The 25,505-nt window shown below is 42.2% G+C and overlaps 1 protein-coding gene across 4 annotated transcripts in view; it reads right to left on the bottom strand.

Annotated features, from left to right (window-relative positions):
- Window positions 1–25,505, bottom strand: part of ARHGAP6 (Rho GTPase activating protein 6) — a 461,625-nt gene that overhangs the window by 14,699 nt on the left and 421,421 nt on the right. For all 4 annotated transcript variants that reach the window (XM_042840151.2, XM_065580668.1, XM_042840152.2 and 1 more), the window contains 6 exons: window positions 25,273–25,468; window positions 24,138–24,193; window positions 18,973–19,123; window positions 16,326–16,474; window positions 12,710–12,889; window positions 3,720–3,817 (listed from right to left, as the gene is read on the bottom strand). In XM_042840151.2, coding sequence (XP_042696085.1) covers window positions 3,720–3,817; window positions 12,710–12,889; window positions 16,326–16,474; window positions 18,973–19,123; window positions 24,138–24,193; window positions 25,273–25,468 — 830 coding nt within the window. The remainder of the gene's footprint in view (window positions 1–3,719; window positions 3,818–12,709; window positions 12,890–16,325; window positions 16,475–18,972; window positions 19,124–24,137; window positions 24,194–25,272; window positions 25,469–25,505) is intronic.

Raw genomic sequence — 25,505 nt, 5'->3', positions numbered from 1 at the left:
GCACTGCTACAGACTAGGGACCGAATGGCTAGGTAGCAGTTCTGCAGAAAAGGACCTAGGGGTCACAGTGGACGAGAAGCTGGATATGAGTCAACAGTGTGCTCTTGTTGCCAAGAAGGCTAACAGCATTTTGGGCTGTATAAGTAGGGGCATTGCCAGCAGATCGAGGAATGTGATCGTTCCCCTTTATTCGACATTGGTGAGGCCTCATCTGGAATACTGTGTCCAGTTTTGGGCCCCACACTACAAGAAGGATGTGGAAAAATTGGAAAGAGTCCAACGGAGGGCAACAAAAATGATTAGGGGTCTGGAGCACATGACTTATGAGGAGAGGCTGAGGGAACTGGAATTGTTTAGTCTCCAGAAGAGAAGAATGAGGGGGGATTTGATAGCAGCCTTCAACTACCTGAAGGGGGGTTCCAAAGAGGATGGAGCTCGGCTGTTCTCAGTGGTGGCAGATGACAGAACAAGGAGCAATGGTCTCAAGTTGCAGTGGGGGAGGTCCAGGTTGGATATTAGGAAAAACTATTTCACTAGGAGGGTGGTGAAACACTGGAATGCGTTACCTAGGGAGGTGGTGGAGTCTCCTTCCTTGGAGGTTTTTAAGGCCCGGCTTGACAAAGCCCTGGCTGGGATGATTTATTTGGGAATTGGTCCTGCTTTGAGCAGGGGGTTGGACTAGATGACCTCTTGAGGTCCCTTCCAACCCTGATATTCTATGATTCTATGATTCTAACACTTTTTTTTTAATGAGCGTCATCAGAATGGTGGCCGAAGCATGAAGGGGCATATGAATATTTAGCATATCTGGCACGAAAATAGCTTGCAATGCCAGCTACAAATGTGCTATGCAAATGCCTATTCTCACTTTCTGGTGACGTAAAATGAAATGGGTAGCATTCTCTTCCGTAAATGTAAACAAACTTGTTTGTCTTAGCAATTGGCTGAACGAGAAGTAGGACTCCGTGAACTTGTAGGCTCTAAATTTGTGCATTGTTTTGTTTTTGAGTGCAGTTATGTAACAAAAAAAAATCTACATTTGTAAGTTGCACTTTCATGATAAAGAGATTGCACTACAGTACTTGTATGAGGTGAACTGAAAAATTCTGTTTCTTTTGTTTATAATTTTTCCTCTGCAAATATTTGTAATAAAAAATAGTAATATAGAGTGAGCAGTCTACACTTTGTATTCTGTATTGTAATTGACATCAATATATTTGAAAATGTAGAAAAACATCCAAAAATATTTAATAAGTTTCAATTGATATTCTATTGTTTAACAATGCGATTAAAACAGTGATTCACGCGATTAATTTTTTCAATCACGATTAATTTTTTGAATTAATCGTGTAAGTTAGCTGTGATTAATGGATAGTCCTATTAAAAACCATTATCTAAAGAGAACTTCAAACAAAAAAATCTATCATTTTCAAATATTTTTACTCTGTGAAGACTACTTAAACATGGTAAACCATAAATGGTCTTAAGGAACTATTTTTATGTAGAGGTAATTTAGATTTGGTTCACTTTGCAGCTGGAGACTCCAAAGCTTCATCGTTATTAATGCAAAGTATAAAAATGTCAGGGAAATTATCCACAACATCCGATGTGGTAATTAGTACAATGTTAATAGCAATTAGCACTTCTCAATGCCCAACCCTATTACCTTTCCCTGATGTTTCATACAAGATACTCAACTCTTAAGAGAAGTGGAAAATGAGGCAAACTCCGTTTTGTCTGCCTTTTAGGAGGAAAACAAAGAGATTGCTATGTTATGGCTAAAACAGAGTCAAGAAATTTTTCAGTGGCATTAAAAGCATAGATGTAGAAAGCTGGTCCAGTGCATGCACCAGTTGTAGTAGCCTCAGGATAATTTGCATGAGAATAAAATGTTGAAGTTGGTTTCATAGCATGGTGTGTGAGAACAATTAATTTATTTGCGGATGGAGCTTGTCTATTTAATTCTTGAGGAATATGTAAAGTTTTCCATCCCATGGGTCCAAACTGAAATCCATACTCAAGTACATGGTCAGCAAAATCCATTAAGGAATGTGGTTATATTTTGGAGGCTCATTTTGATTAAATCGATGTAGACATCTCCCTTGTTCTCTACTGCCTCCCTCTTCTCACAGGAAAAATAACCAAGATATATGTGGCCAAAAAAATGCTCCCACGTCTTTAAATGCAAATTATTTTCTGCAACATACCCATCTCTTAAAAACAGCACATCCCTTGCATTAACACTGAGCCAATATTCCTTCTGATCTCCTAGCCAAATTCTTACCCAAAAGTTTCCAATCACAGCTGAAAACATACTTGCATCAACATAAATAGCAAAGAAATAGCGTCTTTCATAAATCAGTTGATAGCCAGGTAAAAGAAAAATGACAACACATATTTCTATTCTCAGGGACATTTTAATATTCTAAAGTACAACAAACAGATAGTACTGCACCTATTAGCTCCTAATGTCACTGAAAACCTTTCCTTGAGGGGTGGGAGGAGGAACTTGTGATTTGCACAAGATATCCACTGTCCCCTGCATGTGTGCATGTTGGCTGAAAAATAAGGATGCGCAAGGAAAGATCAATAAGCTTTGAGAGTATTCAGTGAAGGATTTAAGAATAAACCTTCACATGCACAACGTTTTGTGACTTAAGTCTATGATAAATCAGAACATGTATCCATACGTGAAACACAACCATACATCTCTATATACCATAGATGGTGAGGTCTAACAAAGGTTTTTATTGGCATACATTTGAAATGATGTGACCGTACGACACCACAGAAAAATCATTGCTGGTGGATTTTAGAAACTTACTATTTATTCTGGAAGCAACCACAATGTGCTAGGTACTTTCCACATCCACAAGATACAGTCCACCCTGTCCCAAATAGTTTTCAATCTAGGAAACTCCTAAAAAAATTATCTTAAATAGCTTTGCCATAAATAACAATGTTATGATTTTAAGGTCTGATATCCTGGGACCTACTAGGGCTAGAAGGAATTCCATAAGAGAGATAGCAGTCTCAATATTCCAAATGTATACAATTATAGCATCCAGGCACATGGGTATAGGCAGGCATAGATCATGTATTTAACAGAGAAGAATATGAATATTTTGTGTACCATATTTGCTCTGGTGATTGGCAGGTTTTTTTTTTCTTCCTCTTCATGCCTTTCTTTAAACACACTGTTAGATCTGTCCATCCATTGTCAATACACTTTCTACTATAGCAATCAGAGTGTTAGCAATGTCGTGTCTACTTTGGAAGCTTATGAAGGTGTATGATAGGAAGAGGGCAACAGACTGTCCAAACTGCTAGCCATGATTCTGTTAAGGCACTGCAGGGTATATGTCAATGATAGTGTAATATATGTGTTGTGTTACCAAAAGCACAAGACCACAACAAACACAAGACATGTACCAGTGGGTTACTAGGTTATAGTGCACTGAATATATTTATGTACACCTAATGGTATGTTCTCTGCAGCAGTACACAAACCTTTCTTATAAATAGTTAAGTTTTGTCTTTAGAAAACAATGTTGAAGAGGCGTAATTTCTTTGGCAGAGTCAATGTCATAGGGAGCACTCTCTGACTCCTTTAGAGAATATACACGAGAACTGAGGAAAACTAGAATCTTTTGAACACTTCCAATGGAAAATGAAAATTCCCAGCAGGAACAGAGATGATGAAAAAACAGATTACTCACGATGACTGGGAAGCTTTCCTTCTCAGCAAATAGTCCACAACATCTGGGTCAGTCTCTAACAAACTAATTAGCACTTCATTCTGTAGGTCAGGGGGAACCTACAATGAAAACAACATTAAGAAGTTAGTTGCAGAAGAATATCCTACAATGTATTTTAATTTTTTATTATGCCCATTTTAAAACACGAGACTTGTGCATGAAAATAAAATTGTGCACAATTATATAAAATACTGTGTATATATAAGTTGATATAATAACTATGCATACACACACTCATACATCAGAGAAAAATACATACAACACAGATGTATATAGGACTAAAAACCACCTTGTATGTCAGTGTTAAGTGACCACTATCACTTACAGAACTTTTTCCGTAACAAAGGATTTGCATAAATCGGGTTTGTGTAACCCGGGGGCGTCTGTAATGTGCTTGTTTAGAATGGTAGATGATGTGCGCTCACTTTGCCATTCCCTGGCCAGATCCAGAGACATGAGGTGGTCACATGGCCCATAGTGGTTTTTTTCAATTTCAGGCATTGTTAGGGTATGTTATCCATAACCATCTGAATGGGAAGTGCTGGGTAATCTTTGGCACGTTTAAGTTCTCATGCTATGGTTATATCAATGGATAGCTGGAGATTCGATGTTTGCTAATAGAGATAGCCACAGTAGATGTGTTAATTTTAAAGTTCTCATGATGATTAGCACGGTCTGATTCAGCTGCTTACCCACAAGTTGGGTATAATACTGGGGCAGTTGATCCCCAACTTGTTCCCACTAACTTCTGAATAACGTTGATGCGAGTCTTCACTTTAGAGGCTATTTTTTGAGGTGGTCATGAAAGGTCAGTGTGTGGTCAAGAATGATACTGAGATAGATTGGCTTTGGGTCATAATGCACAGTTTCACAGCAAAACTCAACTGAGTGTTTTGTGCAATTCTATTGTTTAGGTGGAAAGTAGAGACTACTGATTTGCCTGAATTTGGTCTCAGCTGCCACTTTTGGAAGTACTCCTCCATGATCTTAATGTCAGATGTAAGGGTCACTTCAAGTTCTTTACAGATATGGGGCTGAGTTGCGAGTGCAAATCATCAGCATATGCAAACTTCTGCACTACTGTTTCAGGCATATTGCTTGTGTATACATTGAAGAGAGTACAGAGCCTTGTGGTAGCCTATTTGACCTATGAGGTATATGTACATCCTTTAGTTGCTAAGCATGCAGTTCAGCAGCCTGTGAATCCGCATGCAGGGGATCACTTTGGCCAGTTTCAGTAGCAGACCTGCCTTATAGGCTGTGTCAAATGCTGCTGACTGAAGGCAGTACCAGTCTCGAGTTTCGTTGGAATCCTGCCTCAATGTTTGTAGTGAGGGCCAGGACCTGGTTGCAGCACATTCTCTGCAGTTGAAAACCAGCTTGCTTCTTGGGTAGGCTGGTGTCCAGTGGACCCGATTCTGTTCAGTTATCCAATTACTTAATTTCAATGGGAGCTGCTGAGTGCTAAGTACTTTTAAAAATCAGGCCATTTATTTAGGAGCTTAAATCAGGATTATCAAAGGGGCCTAAGAAAGTTAGGAGTCCAATTTCCACTCAGGGCCACAAGTGCCAGAGGCAAAAGTGGGACTTGAGTGGTGCCTAGGCCTCGGGAACTGTGCACCTAATCGTGCCTTAGGTCCTTTAAAAAATCTCAGTCCATGAGCCAGACTTTAAGTGTCCATTTTGTTATACAGTATCTTTTGGGTGCCTTTGATACGACTGACCATGAAGTGCTGCTGGAACAGCCAGAGTTGTTAGCAGAGAGAGCTAAGCATTGTTTTGGAATGGCTCTTGTTGAAATGATACACAGGATAATATTGTCAGACTGCTTATCTACCCACAAGGTCCTCCCACATGCGGTGCCATACGATTCTCTTCTCTCCCTCCCTTCTGTTCAGCATTTGCAGGGGCGGATATGGTGAGGATCTGAATATTTCTGTCTCATGTTTGTGAATGATAGCCGACTGTCTCTCCATTTCATCAGACTTGGCCAGAGCAGTTGTTGATCATCTTACACAGCACATAACTAAGACTGTGGCTTGGATGATGGTGAGCTGGGTGACAGTCTATCTGGTCAAGACTGAGATTACAGAATCATAGAAACGTAGTGCTGGAAGGAACCTTATATTGCCCCTGCACTGAGGCAAGACCAAGTAAACTTAGCCCACCTCTCACAGGTGTTTGTCCAAACTGTTTTTAAATCTCCAATGACGGGAATTCCATAACCTCCCTTGGAAGCCTATTCCAGAGCTTAACTACCCTTCCAGTTAGAAAGATTTTCCTAATATCTAATTTAAATCTCCCTTGCTGAAGCCCATTACTTCCTGTACTACCTTCAGTGGACCTGGGGAACAACTGATCACTGTCCTCTTTATAACAGCTCTTAACATACTTGAAGACCTTAGTCTTCTTTTCTCAAAACTAAGCATGCCCAGTATTTTTAACCTTTCCTCAAAGGTCAAGGTTTCTAAACCTTTTATTACTTTTGTTGCTCTCCTCTGGACTCTCTCCTCTTTATCCACATCTTTCCTAAAGGCTTTTTACTCTTTAAGGCTAGTTAAGAGGCTGTGCCATCTTCTTTTGGACTTGGACCTCTCCATAGAGATCTATGACCTATCACCTCCCAACTGAATTACTGCAATGCACTCTACATGGAGCTCAACCTTAAAACCACTTGGCAACTTCAACTGCTGCAGAATATGGCAACTTGTCTTGAGGAGGTAGCAAGGGTTCACTCACTGGGAGCATGTTGCACTAGTACTCAAGGATCTGCACTGGCTGCCAGTGTGTTTTCCAGGTGCAATTTACATACTGAAGTTTTATTTACCAAACTTTAAATGTGTTGGGTCCAAATTACATCAGAGAATTCATTGCTTCCCATGCAATGCTGTAACAGAGAAATCACCTGAGGAACCTGAACTAACCATGTCTGGTTTGTTCGTGATGGGTGGATCTGGAAGCAGAACAGTCTCAGGGGATGGTTACATTGCAATGAAAGACGGGCAGCTGGCCTGTGCTAGTGGACTTGGGCTCGCGGAGCTTGGGCTAAGGGGCTGTTTACTTGTGGCGTAGATGTTCAGGCTCAGGCTGGAGACTTGGCTCTAGGACCCGGCAGGGGGTTGGGGTGTCCCAGAGCTCAGGTTCCATCCCAAGCCTGACAATCTACAACACTATTAAACAGTCCCTTAGCCCGAGCCCTGCAAGCCCAAGTCAGCTGTCATGGGCCGGCTGTGGGTGTCTAATTGCAATGTAAACATACCCTCAGTAAACTATGCAGTCTGTTTCTGGCCTCAGTTTGTCAGAGTTAACAATCAAATGATGTTCAGGTCAAGTTGCACAGTTCATTTGTTCTCCCAGGCATTTACTGGGAAATACGAATAGGATTCCTAATAGATCCTTGGGGATGAGGGGGTGTTTGGGGAAGTATTTGGAGATACATCATTTGTATTTCTTTGGACTATGCAGTAATTGTCATAAAACTTTAATATTTATAAACGCACTCAAGGCACAGAATGGGCACAAGCTTCAACAACAAAGGAAATACCGGTACTTGAAGATAAAGAAATGCTCATTAATTAAAATAGATATAAAATCTTTATAATAATTGTGCATGACCATGCGCAATTTTCTCTTTTGCTTACATTTTGGGTGTTTGTTTATCAGTCCTTAAATAATCAATCTTTTTTCTACAGGAGTGCCCTTTTGGAATCCTACTGCCATAACCTAGCCTTGTGACCTCTCAATTTATGTGGCCTTTGTGAACAATGGATTTGGTTCTAAAGAAAATTTGAGGGGAAAGTAGAGTTTGCTTCCTCCTGCATACTACATTGAGTAAGTAACATCAAGTTGTTAATCATAAAAGTATTCAGTAAACAGGACTTTGGCCAAAATAAAAAAAAGTTTGAAGTGTCAACATTTCCCCTTACAAATATAAAACTAAACAATTCCCTGAAAACGCTAATAGATTTATGGGGAGGGGGGAAGAATCTATAAAATGAAAACAGCTGGCTACATAATGTATGCAGAATTTTAAATAAGGTGAATGAAGCAACTTAAACCTTGATCCTGCAACTGGATTTACGCTGGTGGACTTCTCATAACACCCTAGTTTTGTTTTGCTTCATGTTTAACATTTTATGCAAACGTAATTCATTTGCATACGAGTGAATGATTTGCATACAACCTGCTGTGGGTAGGTCATGGAGATGCACAAAACTTGGCAGTGGTGGTGGGGATGCACAGAGACGGAAGCTGGGGGGTTGATGAGGCTGTTGATAATGCTGGTGACGGCTGGGAGGTAGGTGGGTGCTAGGGTTCCAGGAGGGCAGGGGACTGTCAGAATAGAAGACACATGGTGATAGGGGCCCTTCAGGTAGCTAGGAATGGGGTAGCTGAGGAAACCTGGAACTGTTATGAGGTCTCATCTTGTGCTGTCTCCCAACTGCTCATTCCTGACTTAGATCTAGCAGGAGGACCATGGAGCAGTGTTTTTCAAACCGTGGGAACCAGCCAATGGGAACGGGGGTGAGGAGGGGCAGTGCCTGTGGGCAAGAGTCGCACAAAGCTGCTTGCGCTCCTCCGCCTAGGAGTTGGACCCGCTGCTGGCCGCTTCTGGGGCGCAGCGCAGTCCGCAGTGCCAGGACAGGCGGGAAGCCTGCCTCTGCACCCCGGCTGCACCGCTGACCAGGAGCTGCCGGAGGTAAGTCCGCGCCTCAACCCCCTGCCCCAGCCCTGAGCCCTCCCCACACCTGGAACCCCTTCCTGCACCCCAAACCCCTCATCCCTGGCCCCACCCCAGAGCCTGCACCCCCACCCCAGAGCTCTGACCCTCTCCTGCACCCCAACCCCCTGCCCCAGCCCAGAGCCCCCTCCCACACCCTGAACTCCTCATTCCCAGCCCCACCCCGCAGCTTTCACCCCTGCACCCCATCCCTCTGCCCCAGCCCTGAGCCCCTCCCACACCCCAAACCCCTCATCACCAGCTCCGTTGGGTCATGGGCATCAACAATTTTCTTCAACTGGGTCCCCATAAAAAAAAGTTTGAAAACCATTGCCATGGAGAAATGGTGCCTAGCTGCCTGCTCAGTGAGTGCCATAGTGGCCTCTAGCAATGAAAATGGGGAACTGCAGGCAAACGCCTGCTGCCTCGCTGCAGCTGAGCTAGATATGTGAGAATTCACCTGAGATGCAGGAATGTGTATCGGGGGTGCTAAATGCATGACACTTGGCAGCTTGGACTCCTGCACCCATGCAGAACTCCAATGGAGTCAATGGGACATGATGTGGGTGTATGAGTCCACCTACTGGGATTCAGTTGCATGACTAGGGCCTTAGTTAGGGAGCTGGAGACCAGCAGTCTTTTATAGGACCCTATCCTATATAACTGCACCTCTAAATCCCACTGTAATCAAAAGGAATTTGGGAATCAAAATAAATGCACAATTGAGCCCGGAATGGTGGTCAGAATATCTCTACTATAGAAAATTCACTTTAGATTGCTGGCATTAATCTGAATTGGTGGAATCTATTTTAGAAATCTAAGCAGTTCATAATTATCTGGGATCCTTCTGACAAACAGAATCTTTTTGACCCAGAAATAACTCAAAACCATTCTAAAGTCTGTGGTCTGGGCCAAATATCACATTGTTTCTATTAGATTTTATTTCACAAACCTTGTTCCACTCTCAATGCTGAAACCATTAAGTGTTTAAAAAAAACAAACCAAACCAAAAAAATCACCCTGGCAGTAATGCACTGTATGTTATATACTGTGGCTGCATGCTCTAGTCCAGCTGTTTCTCAATTTGAAAGTAGTACAAATGTCAAACAATAACTATAAACAGCAGTCCTGGCATTCCCCCACTCCCTGGGGTTTGGCTAACAATTTGCTGCTGCCTGATTGGGAATCATCAGAGTTCTGCTACAAATAAATTTACAGGTCTGTTCCCAGCAACCCAGCAACTTTGCAAAGGATGCAGTGTGCTAATTTTACAGAGAACAAAAAAACATTTAATTGAACCCCAATAGTGACATTAACAAAATGAATATAGACCCATGGTGTTCCTATGAAACAATAAATACAAGACGTTTGACACTACTATACTTAAAAACAACTACTGACATGGAACGTAGTTTCATTCTTGAAATCAGGCACAAGTAAACAACAACAAACCACTCTGTATGTTAAACCCTGGGAAGAGCAAAATCTCCAGAGATGCTTGTGTGCTGAACATTTCTGAATGTTTCAAACCAATATACTTTAGTCATAAAAAGAGCATTTGGGTAGGTATAGTTTCCCCCTGAATCCAGCTATCCATTCTGTCTGGCATTCAGATGCACAGACTTTAATCTCACTCCAAAAACTGAAAAGCTACTCCAGAAAACAGAAGAAAATTATTTCTGTTTTCCCTGCACCGAGTTTAACCTTCAGATAAAAATGCTAGCACTGAAGAGATAAAGGAATAAAACTGTCACAATTAAAAGAGTCCATATGTAGGTTAGTCAATCCCTAAACCCCACCCTTTCCACATTAAAAATCTGAATGTGTGCCTAGAGGGTAATGTGCTGAGAGGTGGCTGTTCCATAAAATGTTCGTTCAGTGAAACAAAAATAATAATACTTCAACATTTGTTTTATGTAAACTTGCTGTAACAAAATCATTATTGCCAGCAGTGCTCCAAGCAAGCAGCAGCTCTCACAGAAGCACAGTTCCATCAGTTTTTTCCCTAGAAGGAAAAATATACCAGAAATGTTCCTGAACTGTAAAAGCAAAAGAAAAACAAATTGCTGAATGTTTTACTGGAACAAGAATAAAAAATAATGCACAGGATGTAACAGAAGGAAATACAGTATGAAAGAAAGACAGAGCAGCTCATCTGTTGCTGTTATTGGACCTGGAGTGCAGTGTTCACTCTCACTTTCTCATGCCCTTCTCGCCCCAGCTATGTCCTGCTCTGCAGTATGTTCAACATCGTGTTACGTTCCTCAAACCTACGCTACCACATTACAGATTTTCCTATCTTCTCCCCAGCTCCCATCTATGCTCTATCATTACAGTTCCCTTTCTTTTGTCTTCCTGTTTTGAGAACTGATCACCAGTAGTACAATGAATGCTGCTACTTAGTTATAATGGAAGATAAAACAAAACAAAACAAAACAAAACAGAACACACAAGTATTCTTACCTTTCTAAGATTTAAAAGTTTTCTTTTTCTTCATGACATTTGTGTGAATTTAGTTTCCTTAAAATGAAGGAAGGATACCACTGACAATTCAGACCTGCACTAGCCTGTTATTCCAGCTCAGAGGCTCTCTTAAGTCAAGATCATAAATCATACTAAACTGAGTGATAGTCTTGTAGACAATAGGAAGAAAGACAAGACGCCGGGAATGTGATTTAACTAGGCAACAACTTTATTAAGTCACATCTGGGAACTATGCAGCAATAACTTGTCCAGTGCAGGTCGTCCTTTCTTTGTAATCCAAGCTTTTCTTTACAGCCCAGAATGGTGCCCTTGGGCAGAGAGAAGGACTTATAACTAAGGCTACATTTTAGTCATGGGTATTTTTAGTAAAAGTCACGGACAGGTCACAGGCAGTAAAACAAAAATTCACATCCCGTGACCAGTCCATGACTTTTACTATATACCCCTGATTAAAACTTGGGGGGGGGGGGGGGGGGGGGGGGGTTGGGGGAGAGCAGCCTGAGTGCTGGGGGCGGGGGAGCGCTCAGCCCGGGAACCCCACTGGTGCTGGGGAGGGAGAGGCCGGCAGGCTCCCTACCTAGCTCCGTGCCTCTCCCCCTGCAGCAGAGAGTGGATGTGGGAGGGGGTAGAGGCATAGGACGGGGTGAGGTGGGCTCTGGGCGGTGCTTACCTGGGGGGCTCCACAGAAGCGGTGACATCCCCCTGGCTTAGCTGCTAGGCAGAGGCGTGGCCAGGCAGCTCTGCATCCTGCCTCCGCCCTGAGTGCTGGCTTCGCAATTCCTATTGGCCGGGAACCGCGGCCAATGGGAGCTGCAGGGGTGATGCCTACAGCCGGAGGCGGCAACGTCTCCACCTAGCAGCTGAGCAAGGGGGATGTTGTTGCTTCCGGGGAGCCCCCCAGTTAAGCGCACCCAGAGCCCGCCTCACCCTGTCCCGCGCCCCAACCCTGCCCCCTCCCACAGCCAAACTCTGCTGCTGCTGGAGGGGTGGGGTGGGGTGGCCCGAGACTGCCTGAGCTGCCCCTGAGCCAGGCTCACTGGCCACTGCAGAAGTCACGGCGGTCACGGAATCCGTGACTTTCGTGACAAACCTGCAGCCTTACTTATAACTTCTCCCTTTGGGTGCCTAAGAACCAATAGGCTTATGCTGCACCCCTTCTGTCCAAACTGTCAGCCTACAAAGAGCACCCCCCATACCTGTCTCTCTTCAAGTCAATGTGGGCTAAGGGGCTGGCACCAATCCTTGAAGTGGCTAAAGGTTTCTCTTTCCCCTCCTGGCTCAGACAAAGGGGGGGATTTTCATTAATTGTATTACTTTGCTGCATTGTTTAACTCACAACTTAATAAACAATTCAATCACACAAAAGCAGAAAAAATCATCTAGGAACTAACTTAGCATCTTTCTCTAGATATATAAATATTTTGTACAGCTTAAACAAGGTTCCTTCCTAAATCTTTGAGAGAACCTGATCAGTCAGGATACATTTGCCCTTATGAGCAAGTTTTTTTTATCTACCCATTTTTTAATGCTTAACCCTCATTACAAAGCTCACTTCCTAAAGTAAGAAGATGTAGCCTGCTTACCAATTGCATTCAACCAATGCTAATCATTCCTTCGTATAACAATGTTTGCATAATTTATTTGAACGTAGTTCAATTCAACTTCTTGGTAACACCATCTAGGATATCCTGACTTGAAGAGTCAAATGCAAAATCAGTTGGTGTAATATTAAGGAACATTCACCTACCATGAAAAGGGTTTCATAGTTTTCAATCATCTTTTGTACAACAGCAATGATTGCAGTACTCTCCTCAGCTCGAGCTGAACTCTGAACAGTGAATTCTTTGTCTGTAGACTTCTGCTTGTGCAACAGGTTAGGCCCAAATATGGTGGCCAGGTTCAGTGATGTCATTTTGTTCCCAATAATCTAGAAGAAAAAGAATATAAATTAGGGACATGTTTTTTCTGGCTATCGATCATTAGTTGGTACTCTCTCTCTAACATTGTTTCCACAACATTCTCCTCTCACAAAGCCCGGAAGTAGAAGAATAGGACCTAATCTCTAACCTCAGCAAAGTACTACCGCTTTAGGCTAATGAATTGGTCCCCAGTGCGGCAACTTTCAACAGGCGATGGTGCTTCCAGGTGGATAGAATAAATACAACCCCTTATATCCCTCTTTACACAAGATCCTCAAGATACCTAAACAACTGAGGATCCTGCTTATTACTTTTATTAATCTTTCCCTTGTTTGGTTCTTGAACACGGCCAATTCTTTTCACTTCTACCCCTGTAGTTATCTGATCTTGGCTAAACTAGTAGATACAAAGTAATAACAGGAATAGACTAAAAATTCTCTGAAAAAATGTGTCATATGGATTACTAAGGACAATTTTCCAATGTCAAATTTACAAGGAGCGGAGCTCATTCAGTCGATCTTCCTCTACTTGCCTCCATCTGGCTGCTATTTTGGGAATGCTGCAAAAGCTGTCAGGACTTCACTAAACAAGACTGCATGTAAATTCCTAATGTTGACCAACTGGGGTGGGGGGGGGCAGAGATTTTGAGGTGGAAGAGGAGAAATGCACATATTCATTATTTTTCCCCACATCTGAACTATATTCAAGTAATTTATTAAAACAAGGGGAAAAGGCACAAAATAGTCTGTAAAACTAGCAGAAGGCTTCCAGAATATAATTATTCTTTCAAATACTATTTTGAGTTTGTCCAGTAGGTCACTTACTTTACGTACATGCTAAAGTTCTATCTTGTTGAGTAGAATTCTATTTCATGAACACCTTGGTTAAAAATAAGCATTTTCTTTTATGAATAAGATATTTATGCTCCAATCTTGCAAAGACTTATGCACACAATTAACTTTATGCATACAAGCAGTCCTTTGGGACTAGTTGCTTGTATAAAATTAATCACCTGTATAAGTCTTTGCAGGACTGGGGCTTTAATTAACTTAAATAATTGTTAGCAGAATAAAATATTATCTATAACAGATGCCCCATTACATACACTGACCCTGACTCTTATACTGACAGGATGGTTTACACGAATTTGCTTTGTCACAATACCTGCAGCTGAGCAAATGCATTACTAAGGAGAATTCAGACCTTTGCCACAGCTACTCTACCAACTCTCGTCAGCAGCTGTGGGCTCTAACCCTGCGATTAGTTTCACAAGGGCAGCCTCCTGCACCAACACAGACCTTGGTGCAGGATCAGGACCTCAGTGGTATAGCTCTACACCATTCTTAGCACAATAAATATTATTACAGGCCAATTATTTTTTTAAATTCCTCCATTATTAGGGGTCTACTTAAATCACAAAGAAATTACACAATTTTAGTGGGTCGGTCACGGCATAAATAGCAAATTTTGTGGATGTGCATAACACATTTTGTAACACAGCCACAACATTTGCTATTTATGTCGTGACCAACCCATGAAAAATGTGTGATTTCTCTGCAGCGTTTCTCAGCTTAGGGTCCCTCTCCCAAAAGGGGATCGCAATCCTGAGGGGGAGGGGAAGGACAGTATTGCTACCCTTACTTCTGTGCTGCTGCTGGTGGCGGTGCTGCCTTCAGAGCTGGGTGCCCAAACAGCAGGAACCGCTCTTCGCTCTGCCTTCAGAGCCAGACGGCCGGAGACCAGATTTCACAGGTAAGACAGCTTTCACTGTTCGTGACGCGATTTTCAGGCCATGAAATTGGTAGATCCCTAATTATTGTGTCTGTACTTTTCCACCAATTGCTAGCTGAGTGTGCAAATAGCAGTATTTAGTTGGGATTTTCAAAAATGCCTGAGTGCCATAGTACTATTGACTTTCAAAAGGATTTGTCCTCCTAAGCCATTTAAATGTTTGTGAAAATTCCACCTGTAGACATCCAAATATCTCATTGCATCAAAAATTGTTTAGGGTTCCTCGGGGGGCTACAGCTAGAAGCCATAAATAATTAACAATAAATAATAACTGTGTTTTTCACCCAAAAACCTCAAAGTGCTTTACAAAAATAAGTGTGTCATGGGGGGGATCCACAAAGACACTTGGCACCTAAACCCAGACCTAGGTGCCTAAGTCCTGCTTTTGGCTCTACTTCGATGATCCGCAAAACTCTCACTAAACACTGTAGGCACCTAAACTCACTCAGTACCGAAGTTTATAAAATAAACATTCTCTAGGCGCCTATGTTTCTGCCTCTGGGCTTGTGCACTGCTGTCTCCTTTAGGTGTCTGGATCCCTATATCCCACACAAGCCCTAGAGCAATTCACGAACCAGGAAAAGACAGGCATTCGGTCATCTAAGTTGCGTTCTGGGCCTGATTCAGTAGGTGGCCTCTGAGCACACCTACCGGATTGGGTCTCGTTCCAAATCTAGAGGGAGGAGGCACCCACTTTATAACATTTATCCTAGTGGTTAGAGCACTCACCTTGGATTTGGGAGACCTGGATTTAAATTCTCTCTTCTGACAGAGGGAGAAGAAGGATTAGAACAGGGCTCTCCTCTAACCATTGAGCTAAAAAAATCAGTGGAGGACTCTACTCCTAGGGCCACTTGATGTGGCAAGCCTAATTCCAGGAGAGAGGTTCACGTTCATCGATCACTAGCAGAGACAGGCACCTAAATCCAAGCTGCAGGGAAGTGCTCATCTCTGAGAGAGGGGAGAGGCTTAGCATACATCCCTCTCCTGAGCATCTCCCATTGGCTAGTTTAGGCAGCTCCCTGCATAACATGCTGGCTTTTGTGGGTCGCATTCTTAGGCACTTATCTCTCCCCATCATTGTATAAGGAGCCTGGGTGCCTAACTCAGGCTTTCGGGGTTGCAATGTTGTTCTGTGATTTTTCTAGGTGCCATGACGCTCAGCACTGCAACGTTTAAACCTCTTTGTGGCTCCCACCCATTATCCCTATTTTATATATGGCAAACATGAGGCAGAGAGAGGTGAACTGACTTGCCCAATGTCTCACTGCAAGTCAGTGGCAGAGTCAGGAATAAAAAGCAGGTCCTTTGACTCACAGCCTTTTGTTCCATATAATATAATGGGATGAAACTAAACTAGGAAAAAATTGGGCAAGATTGAATTAGCTATTTCTTAACAGTGAAGACTATTAGGCTCTGAATCTCCCACAGGAAGTGGTGGATGCCTCATTGACTGAGTCATTTAAAAACTACAATACATAACAGTCTCAGGAATATACTGTTGTAAACAACTGGATGGCAAGAGGGAGGAAATATTATGTCTATTCCATCTTTAATGCTTATGATTCTAGGCTCTCAGTTTCTCATCTTTATAAATATGTCCTTAGAATAGGAAGTAATGGAAGTGAAAGAACATGAATGATATGAACCTACCTCCTGGCCATCTTTGTCTGTGCTGTCTTCTGCATGGCTAGCCACCGTAAAGAGGAACTGCAGGAGTCTGTGTAGGGTGTCGCAGTTACAGGGAGGTAGAAGATAAATAAGAAGCTGTAAGGTGCTTAGTTGTTCATCTGGCTCTAATACTAAGAGGGAAAAAGAAAAATCTAAGAAAAACGTTGAAACTAACCTAAATGCAATGCACATACACTCTGTAATGCTCCAGCTAAAATAATAATATAAGAAAAGAATTGTTTAAGGATTTTACTGTCCATGTTTCCCATACATTTTTAAAGGTAGGTTGATACAACTTTAAATATATATCAGTTGCACAAAATATTTATGTTTTATTCTGTGATCTTGTCCCTGCCAATAGTGGAGTTGTAGGATTAATAGTGTCTGCTATCTCAGATTTCAATTCTGCTTAAGTTATTGGAAACAAAAGTAGGGTTTGACCTAATGTGCCTTACTGTCACTATATATATATATTTATACTGGATATTTGGTGGCTGCATATATTGGGCATTCAGGAGAATTTTAGTTTTAAAGTATTCTATTTGTATTTATGCTTTAACCATTTTTAATTAGTTTTCTTACAACTTTCTTTCCTAGAGTGTGACTAGGAAACCTGAAAAGTAGCAAGAAAGAGCACATAAATTCTGCACTGTCTGTAGCCAGTTCATACTTCTAAATGCAATGTTAGTCAACCGTACAGATGAGCCTGAGACTGGATCTCAAATCTGAAACCCACAGATGGATCTGAGTATACATATGAGTTTGCAAGTTGAACATCTTTCTTATATGGGCTAAATTTAAACACTCAGAAATCTGGCAGAGCTTGAATTCAGATTTTCAGTTTGAGACCAGGAGTATTTTGAACCATGGTTGTGAGGCCCATGAATTGTCATGAAGTTTGAATCTTGGTGTAAGATTTGGATCTTGAGTTTCAGCCTGTGTGATGGGGTGGTGTCCAGTGGTCAGCCCACCCAATCACGTGGCTTGGCTCTTTAAGGTTTGAAAGATCCTTATAGAATAGGGGTTATTGATAGAGAGGACGCATTCCTGGGAATAAGTGGTGCTTGGGAGAAAATCTCAAGACTCTCTGACTCTGAGGCCTAGTCTACACTGGGAGGCGGGGGTGGGGGGGAGGAGGGAGAGGGAGATCCACCTAAGATATGCAACTTCAGCTACGAGAATAGCATAGTTGAAGTCAACGTATCTTAGGTTGACTTATCTTGTGTCCTCATGGCGCGGGGTTGACTGCCGCTGCTCCCCTGTCGACTCCGCTTCCGCCTCTCGCTGTGGTGGAGTACAGGCGTTGACGGCAGAACGATTGGGGATTGATTACTACCTGCTAATACGGTGGGTAGTGTAGATGTACCCTGAGGATTAGGTAGGGGCAACTGTGGGAGAAGCTGGCTAAGGTCATATAGCAAGTTTAACTACCGCCTGTTCCAGGAGGACAGATGAGGATTCCTGGCTTAAGGAGAGAGTTGAAAACTGCCTGAATTACTACCCAGGAGAAGGGAGGAGGAATTACTCCTCCAGGAGAAGGGAGGAGGTTCCTGTCTTATAGAGAAACAGTGACTTTTGAAGTACACCCTGCTCCAGGAGGAGGGCTGCGGACTCCTGGCTTAAGGAGAGGAGTGATAACCACTTGCATTACCCAGGCTCCAAGGAAGCAGTCCTGAGACCCAGTGCCACACCAGAGGAATAAAGAACTGTGAGCTAAGGAGGGGTGAAAGATTTTTTGTTTATGTTCATGTGGGACTGCTGTTGAAGGGCTGGATTTGAGTGCCCCAGGAGGGGACTGAACTTGCAAGTGTGCAGGCCAGAGGCTAGGCCATGGAAGACCCAGACAGAGGTGACCAACAGGAGGAGGCAACCCAGGGGGAGGCTAGCAATCAGGCACCCCACCGAGGATACTGGACAGTGAGTTCCTTTTGGACATGTGGAGTTCACTCTGGGCTAGGGCCCCATGACAGTCTGGGTTAATTCCAGTCAATAGCTGAAAAAGTTAAAAACCATTTATAATGCCTATAAGGCAAAACTCCTGCAAGAGGAGGCAGGAGAAAAGAAACATTTCTTTGGCATGATTATTTTTTTAGAGAGGGGCTGTATGAAACTGCTCAGAGGTTTGGAACACTAGAAATAATCCAGGCATTAGTGGATTAGTGGGCAGAGTGGTAACAAGTCCATGAAAAATGTGGCATAATCACCTGGCTCTGTCATTTACCTCATTACTCCATAAAGCCCCCAATCCAAAATTTGGATCTAATGAGGTAGACTCTTCCATCTGAGCAAGCCCCATTAATTTTAATCTGCCTTTGCATATCCAATTACAGTATCAGGGCTTAATATATTATATGGATACCACCCCCATGCATGTGGATAGATAGAATGTGATTTTCTATATACATTGAATAACATCCATGTTGCTGAGAATTTTTTTTCTGTGCTGTATCTATCCAGCATCAAAAGCAAGTAAAGCCCTTTGCAACATATGAGAAAATTCACAAATATTTGTACTGAACTGGAAATAGAGGGGGCTAGGGCTCTTAAATAAAGTGTTATTAGTGGCCTTGTGGAGCATGTAGAACTGAGCTTGTGGAAAAAAACTCAAAGAAGAGGTTGTAAAGCTCACAGAGAGTGTTGATGAAGGCGGTGTAAAGTTCTTTGGTGAGAAGTGGATCTGGCATGTCTCGTAGAAATTCCTTTAATAAAGCAGCAACGTCATGGATGCTGTGTTCTTCTTCTAGCACAACATCTACACCACGGTCAAACTCTTCCCGTAACTGGAAAAAATCAGGACAAAAGAATAGTCAAACCACTGCATCCTCATTAGTATAGTACATTACCTAAGAGAACATATTTTTAGATATGGATTTACCTACATTAACATTTCATGTTTGCTGTTCCTGGGAAGGGCAGGCACACAACTCACATTTAGTTGCTGACTATTTCCATTATTATACAGAATCCCTGGCATCTGCCAGATTCATTTTTTTTTAAAGGGGAGGGGGAATATTTCTGTTTTTCAATTAATTTATGGTATTCTTTTATCAAAAACAGAGTGCAAATGAATTTAATGCTCATGAAAATAAGAGAATAATATACTTGCTGGACCCAGTTATAATAAGAGTATGTAATAGACACTGTTTCCCCATACAGCCTTGCTCCATTATCCCTACTATTCAGCTCCTAAGCCCTTCAGGAGCAGAGAGAGACTATAAGTCATGCTGTATAGTGTAGCAATTTTCACAATAGAAATAAATAACTAAGAAGAGGCCAACAGTCAAATTTCTCTTGTGACCGGAGATTGCATTGGAATCCAGGTTTCTAGAAGCAAGAAGCCATGTTTGCGAACACATTGTGGCCCCTTGCGCTGATATTTCCTGCTTCTCCTAACCATTTATTTATCTTCACAAAGTGATCACCATTAAAAAGTGAACAAACAGCAAAGTGACTTCATCACAGATTCTGAGTTCTACTGTTGTTTCTAGCCACAATCGCAATCAAGAGCACAAGAAATGAGAAGTCCAGAACGGCTGGCAGCAATAGACTTGCCAAAGCGGACATGGTGAGTCTATGGGCTTGTCGACACTACCACGCGGGGTCGATCTAAGATACGCAACTTCAGCTACGTGAATAGCGTAGCTGAAGTCGACGTACTTAGATCTACTTACCATGATGTCTTCAGCAATGACAGACTAGTATAGACGCGATGAATCGACCCCGGCTGAATCGATCGCTGCCCACCGAGCCAGCGGGTAGTGTAGACAAGCCCCAAGTCATTAGCCCTACCTTCTACTTATACACTGCCAATTTTGCATAGGGAGTGCACGCTGAACCCTGTAGAAGATTGTCACAGTCCCCTTTCCAGTATGTGTGCTACCCCAGCACCCACAGAAGTATTCTGCACGTGCCTTCTTCAAACTGAACGCTCCCCCTGTTAGTCTTGTATTCAAAACTGAAATAGTGATTTATGAAATTATGTTTTCCAGGAGTACAGTACTTCAAACCTTTGCTAGTATGCAGGGGAATTTCAAATATTTAAATCATCCCAATGACTAATTATAGGTAAATGTGGCTAGGAATAAAAAATGAGGGCCCCTCCCCCCGCAACCTACTTGTAGTGGACTGAGGTGTTTACAGAGAAATCACAGACAGAAGAGCAGGCAAATCACCAGGAAAGTATATGCTTGCATTGATCTTAGTCTTGAGCAATGGGAAATCATGTAAATGTAGATGAGTGTGGAAAATGTCACATTTTCTAATGCAAACTTGGTCCAAAGTTGACACTTTAGGAGTGTTTAAGGGCCTGGTGTAAAAACTGTGGGTCCCCTTTTCACTGTGAGCCTTGCTATTAAGAGTGGGATTCCTACACTTGAGCATGAAGCCTAGACCAGCCAATTTGTTCTTAATCCATTATTACACTTCCCTGCCCATGAGACCCTGCTTTGTGGGTATCATTTTTCCAGCCGACGACTTCAAGGGATTCCATTCACAAGCCAATGCCAATCCTCAGATTGTGTGGCAGAGTTACCATGGAGCATCATGAATAGAGCTGAGCAAATAACTGATTTTTTCGGTTTAATGGCCAAACCAAAAAAAACCCCAAAGCAACCTTGTTCTGGTTTATTTGAATTAACATTTTCAAAACAAAATATTGAATTGAAATGATATTTTCTAAACAAAATGGACCCCACATGGTGAGGCAAAGCATTACCACTACTTCTAATAATAACACCTACCTCTTATATAATGCTTATGGATTTATAGATCACAAAAGGTCACCAGGATGGCCTCCAAAGGGATGTTGTAATTAATAGAACATCAGACATACATTGTCCATGGAATTATTTCAGTTTGAGATATAATACAAGAGGTATAAAAAGGCAATGTATTTCCATTTCTCATTAAGAGATCTCTCAGACACATTGCTTTTAATTACATTGTTTTCATCAGACTTTAGGAAGCATACCTGGTAAGCATTAAACAATGGCTTCCAATTGAGGTTTAAGAGATTACAAGTAAAACGGTTTATATATTTGCAATTGCTCTAATGCGTCCTTCCCTGCTCAACAAATCCATTGGCACAAACATTTCTTTGTTCTTTGCAAATAAATTCACCTGAAATAGAAAACTCTAATTTCAGAAAACCCTTGTCCATCTTGTATGCAGGAAAGCCTGTGAACAGTTGTAGAAGCACAACTAAAAAAGTGTTTTGCAAAGCCTTCTATGGTACAGAAAATGGACAGAATTTTAATTGAAATCAGACCTTACATATCCCCCACTCTACGTTCATGATGACAGCATTTATTATTGTTACTGCAAAAGGCCCGGACATTTCCATGTTGTTTAATAAAATACATGATTTAATTATATAAATTAGTTTTATTTAATACAAAAATACCAATCTGTTTTGCCTTGCAACGTTTTTGAAAGCTTGGTAAAAGGAAAAACAGGTAGTAAATGACTTTCAAAGTGGAGGTTAGCTCGTTGCCTAGTTAATGACTGCCCAGCCTCTGGTTCATTCCATGGGAATGATATGATTGTAGGTTTGAACTTGCCTTTGCTTAAACAACAGATATTTTGTAGTTAAAGCCTGTAGCTCAAATGGTAACTTATTTTTCCATGATTTTGCCAATTTAGTGGGTGAGCTGTAAGCTATCTTGGTAGAATAAAAATGTCTAACTTCTTGGTACATAGCCCACTCAGTTGTCAGAACTGGCATACAGTAATCTACAGCAATAAGGGATATTGAACCCTGCCTTCAAGAATGCAGAAAGCAGAGCTAGATTACCCACTTCCAAGAGGACCAGCCCTGTGTCATGCAGGACCTCAGGTTTTCAGGACTTGGCTCATCCTGCTCCTTCTTTTTGCTCTTTTTTACCATGTTGTTTACTTTGATACCTCCCTGTAACTGCTCTACCTCCAAACTTAGTATAACGGGTAGTGATCAATGGCTCGATGTCTAGTTGGCAGCCAGTATCAAGCAGAGTACCCCAGAGGTCGGTCCTGGGGCTGGTTTTGTTCAACATCTTTATTAATGATCTGGATGATGCAGTTAATTGCACCCTCAGCAAGTTCTCAGATGACACCAAGCTGGGGGGAGAGGTAGATATGCTGGAGGGTAGGGATAGGGTCCAGAGTGACCTAGACAAATTGGAGGATTGGGCCAAAAGAAATCTGATGAGGTTCAGCAAGGACAAGTGCAGAGTTCTGCACTTAGGAAGGAAGAATCCCATGCACCTCTACAGGCTGGGGACCGACTGGCTAAACAGCAGTTCTGCAGAAAAGAACCTGGGAATTACAGTGGACGGGAAGCTGGATATGAGTCAGCAGTGTACCCTTGTTGCCAAGAAGGCCAATGGCATATTGGGCTGTATTAGTAAGAGAATTGCCAGCAGATCGAGGGAAGTGATTATTCCCCTCTATTCGGCACTGGTGAGGCCACATCTGGAATATTGTGTTCAGTTTTGGGCCACCCACTATAGAAGGGATGTGGACAAATTGGAAAAAGCCCAGTGGAGGGCAACAAAAATGATTAGGGGGCTGGGGCACATGACTTACGAGAAGAGGCTGAGGGAACTAGTTAGTCTGTAGAAGAGAAGAGTGAGGGGGAATTTGATAGCAGCCTTCAACTACCTGAAGGAGGGTTCCAAAAAGGATGGAGCTAGGCTGTTCTCAGGGGTGGCAGATGACAGAACAAGGGGCAATGGTCTCAAGTTGCAGTGGTGGAGGTCTAGGTTGGATATTCGGAAACACTATTCCACTAGGAGGGTGGTGAAGCACTGGAATGGGTTACCTAGGGAGGTGGTGGAATCTCCATCCTTAGAGGTTTTTAAGGCCTGGCTTGACAAAGCCCTGGCTGGGATGATTTAGTTGGTGTTGGTCCTGCTTTGAGCAGGGGATTGGACTAGATGACCTCCAGAGGTCTCTTCCAACCCTAATATTCTATGATTCGATAACTAACAGATGTTACAAGGCTATCCTCTGTCACCCATCTTTTAGTGTGTGTGGCTGCTGGGAGACAGTATGAGAGTTAACCCCCAGCTCTGTCTTTATCATTGGATCCCCCCATGGTGCAGAATCTTTGCTTTCTCAATGTTCAACTGAGACTGGGACTTGGATGGGAGAGAACTGACTGAAATTAATAGGGGTAAGAGAGGTGACACTTAGGAAAAGGAATTTGGGGGGTCGAAGGGGTTGATTGCTCCCTATATAATTTAACATCCCGCAACTTCTGTGCAAGAGATTTGTAATTTGGGTTTAATTTGTGATCGTCAACTCTTTCTGGAATCTTAGATAGAACTATCAGCCAATAGTACTCCCCCTCCATTCAGTCCAGGTATTTGTCAATTTTTCTTTCAAACCTAAACCTTGTCACTAAATCTCATGCTCTACACTGCTTCTTCAGGTGTGAGATGATCCAGACTATACTGAGATTGCTAACCTGCTGAGACCCTGATACCAATTTCACCAAAGGTGAAGGTGGGCAGTTAAAATTGGGCAGAGGGAGCAATTCTTATTTGACCATTTTTGAACTTGGAAAAATCAGCTTTGGTTCAAGGTTTAGGTTAGAATTCTTGTTTTCTTTGAACTGTTTTGCTCCTTACTGACCGGAAGGGGACTGGAAACAGCCTACTCAGAGCTACCATAGATAGTACCCAATACCATAAAGTCATTTCCACAAAAAGCTCTACTTTCATCAGCTCTGAGGGGGAAAAAATATTCACATTACTGGAAATTCTATAGGTGAATCATCAAAAACAGTCAAGTTCATGTAACTAAATGTCCGCTCACCTGTCTGACTCTCTTTTTTGAGCTTCCAACTCTGAATATTCCCACTGTCTGGAGACCTGCAAGCATAGCATATCAGTAGACTGTTTCACTGTTTAAAACTCGGTCAGAAGCTGCATTGAAACAAAAGCAATCTGAGCTATGTGCATTAGTACCACAGTAGAGAATAAAAGCATTTCTCTAAACATGTGTTTACCCAGCTCAGGAAACTCCTTGGGGCAAGGAGTTTCTCAATTTAATAAAATTTTTGGATTACCCGACCTGCTGAACTGTAGCTTAGTGCCACTTTTTGTGCCATCTTTTCAGGAAATGGCAGTGCTAAATCAACAGGCAGGCAGACAGTGGATGTTGTGGTGGCAATTTTGCTTCAAGGGGCAGCACACCCAGGAGTGATATCACAGGAAGGAGAGAGACAGGAGAAGTGTCCACAACTAACAGAGCTGGGACACTGGGTGGGGGCACAGGGGATAGGCCTTAGGACACTTCTGGCTGTCTGGGATTTTAGAATTCCCCCCTGGTTTTGTGTGTGCCTCTGAAAACAAGGCTGAGTGTTTTCCCAAGGAGGCGGGAGAAGGAGGACATTTAGGTTGAGCAAGAGCTGTGAAGAACTTGACCTGACAGGTAGATACAGCAGAGACTGGCTGGGGAGGAGGTTTTTAATCAAAGGGGAAAATGAAAAGAAGTTGTATTTGTACTTTTGGCAGGTTGCTTTTCAGTTGTTAGTCAGTCTGGTCACTTAGACTGTAAGCACAATGGGCGGGGGCCTTTATGTGTTTCCAGAATACAAATAATTAATAATATTTTGCTGCTGTATGAATATTCATGAGATATTCACTCACAAGCTAGCAAACATTAGTAATCAAAGAACTTGTCAACAGGTCTCACTTTACAAGCAGGTTGTTGTTGAGTGATAAGAATTTGAGATCTTAATAATAGTTGGTCAAATGCCTCGGTAAATAATGTTATTACCATGAAGTGGGTTAAAATATACTATAAATGGGTTAAATATGTGTACCACACTAAACATTATAAGAACATGTGTATATATGCTTCTCTAGTATATAATGTTTAGTTCTACATACAGGAATCCTAATAAAAAATGTATCTTTCTACCTAAAGCAAAATGAAATACACTTACCATGTTTTTCTACATGCTGGCAGCAGCTATCTACAAGTCGGGGAACCTGTCTATAAATAGGGTTCAGACTTAGTTTCTTATCCCTTGCCTTTTCTTTCTTGCTTTGAGCTTCAGCTGGCAAAGACAGTTGTAGAGCTTCTAGCAGTCGAGACTGATTGTCATCAAGATCTGTAATAGAGTCCACAGACATTGCGCCCTGTAAAGTACACATATGTACAATCAGTAAGGATGGA

The sequence above is a fragment of the Chrysemys picta genome, chromosome 1 (assembly GCF_011386835.1).
Source record: "Chrysemys picta bellii isolate R12L10 chromosome 1, ASM1138683v2, whole genome shotgun sequence".
Taxonomy (NCBI): Eukaryota; Metazoa; Chordata; order Testudines; family Emydidae; genus Chrysemys; species Chrysemys picta.
This window is presented reverse-complemented; position numbering and strand designations above follow the sequence as displayed.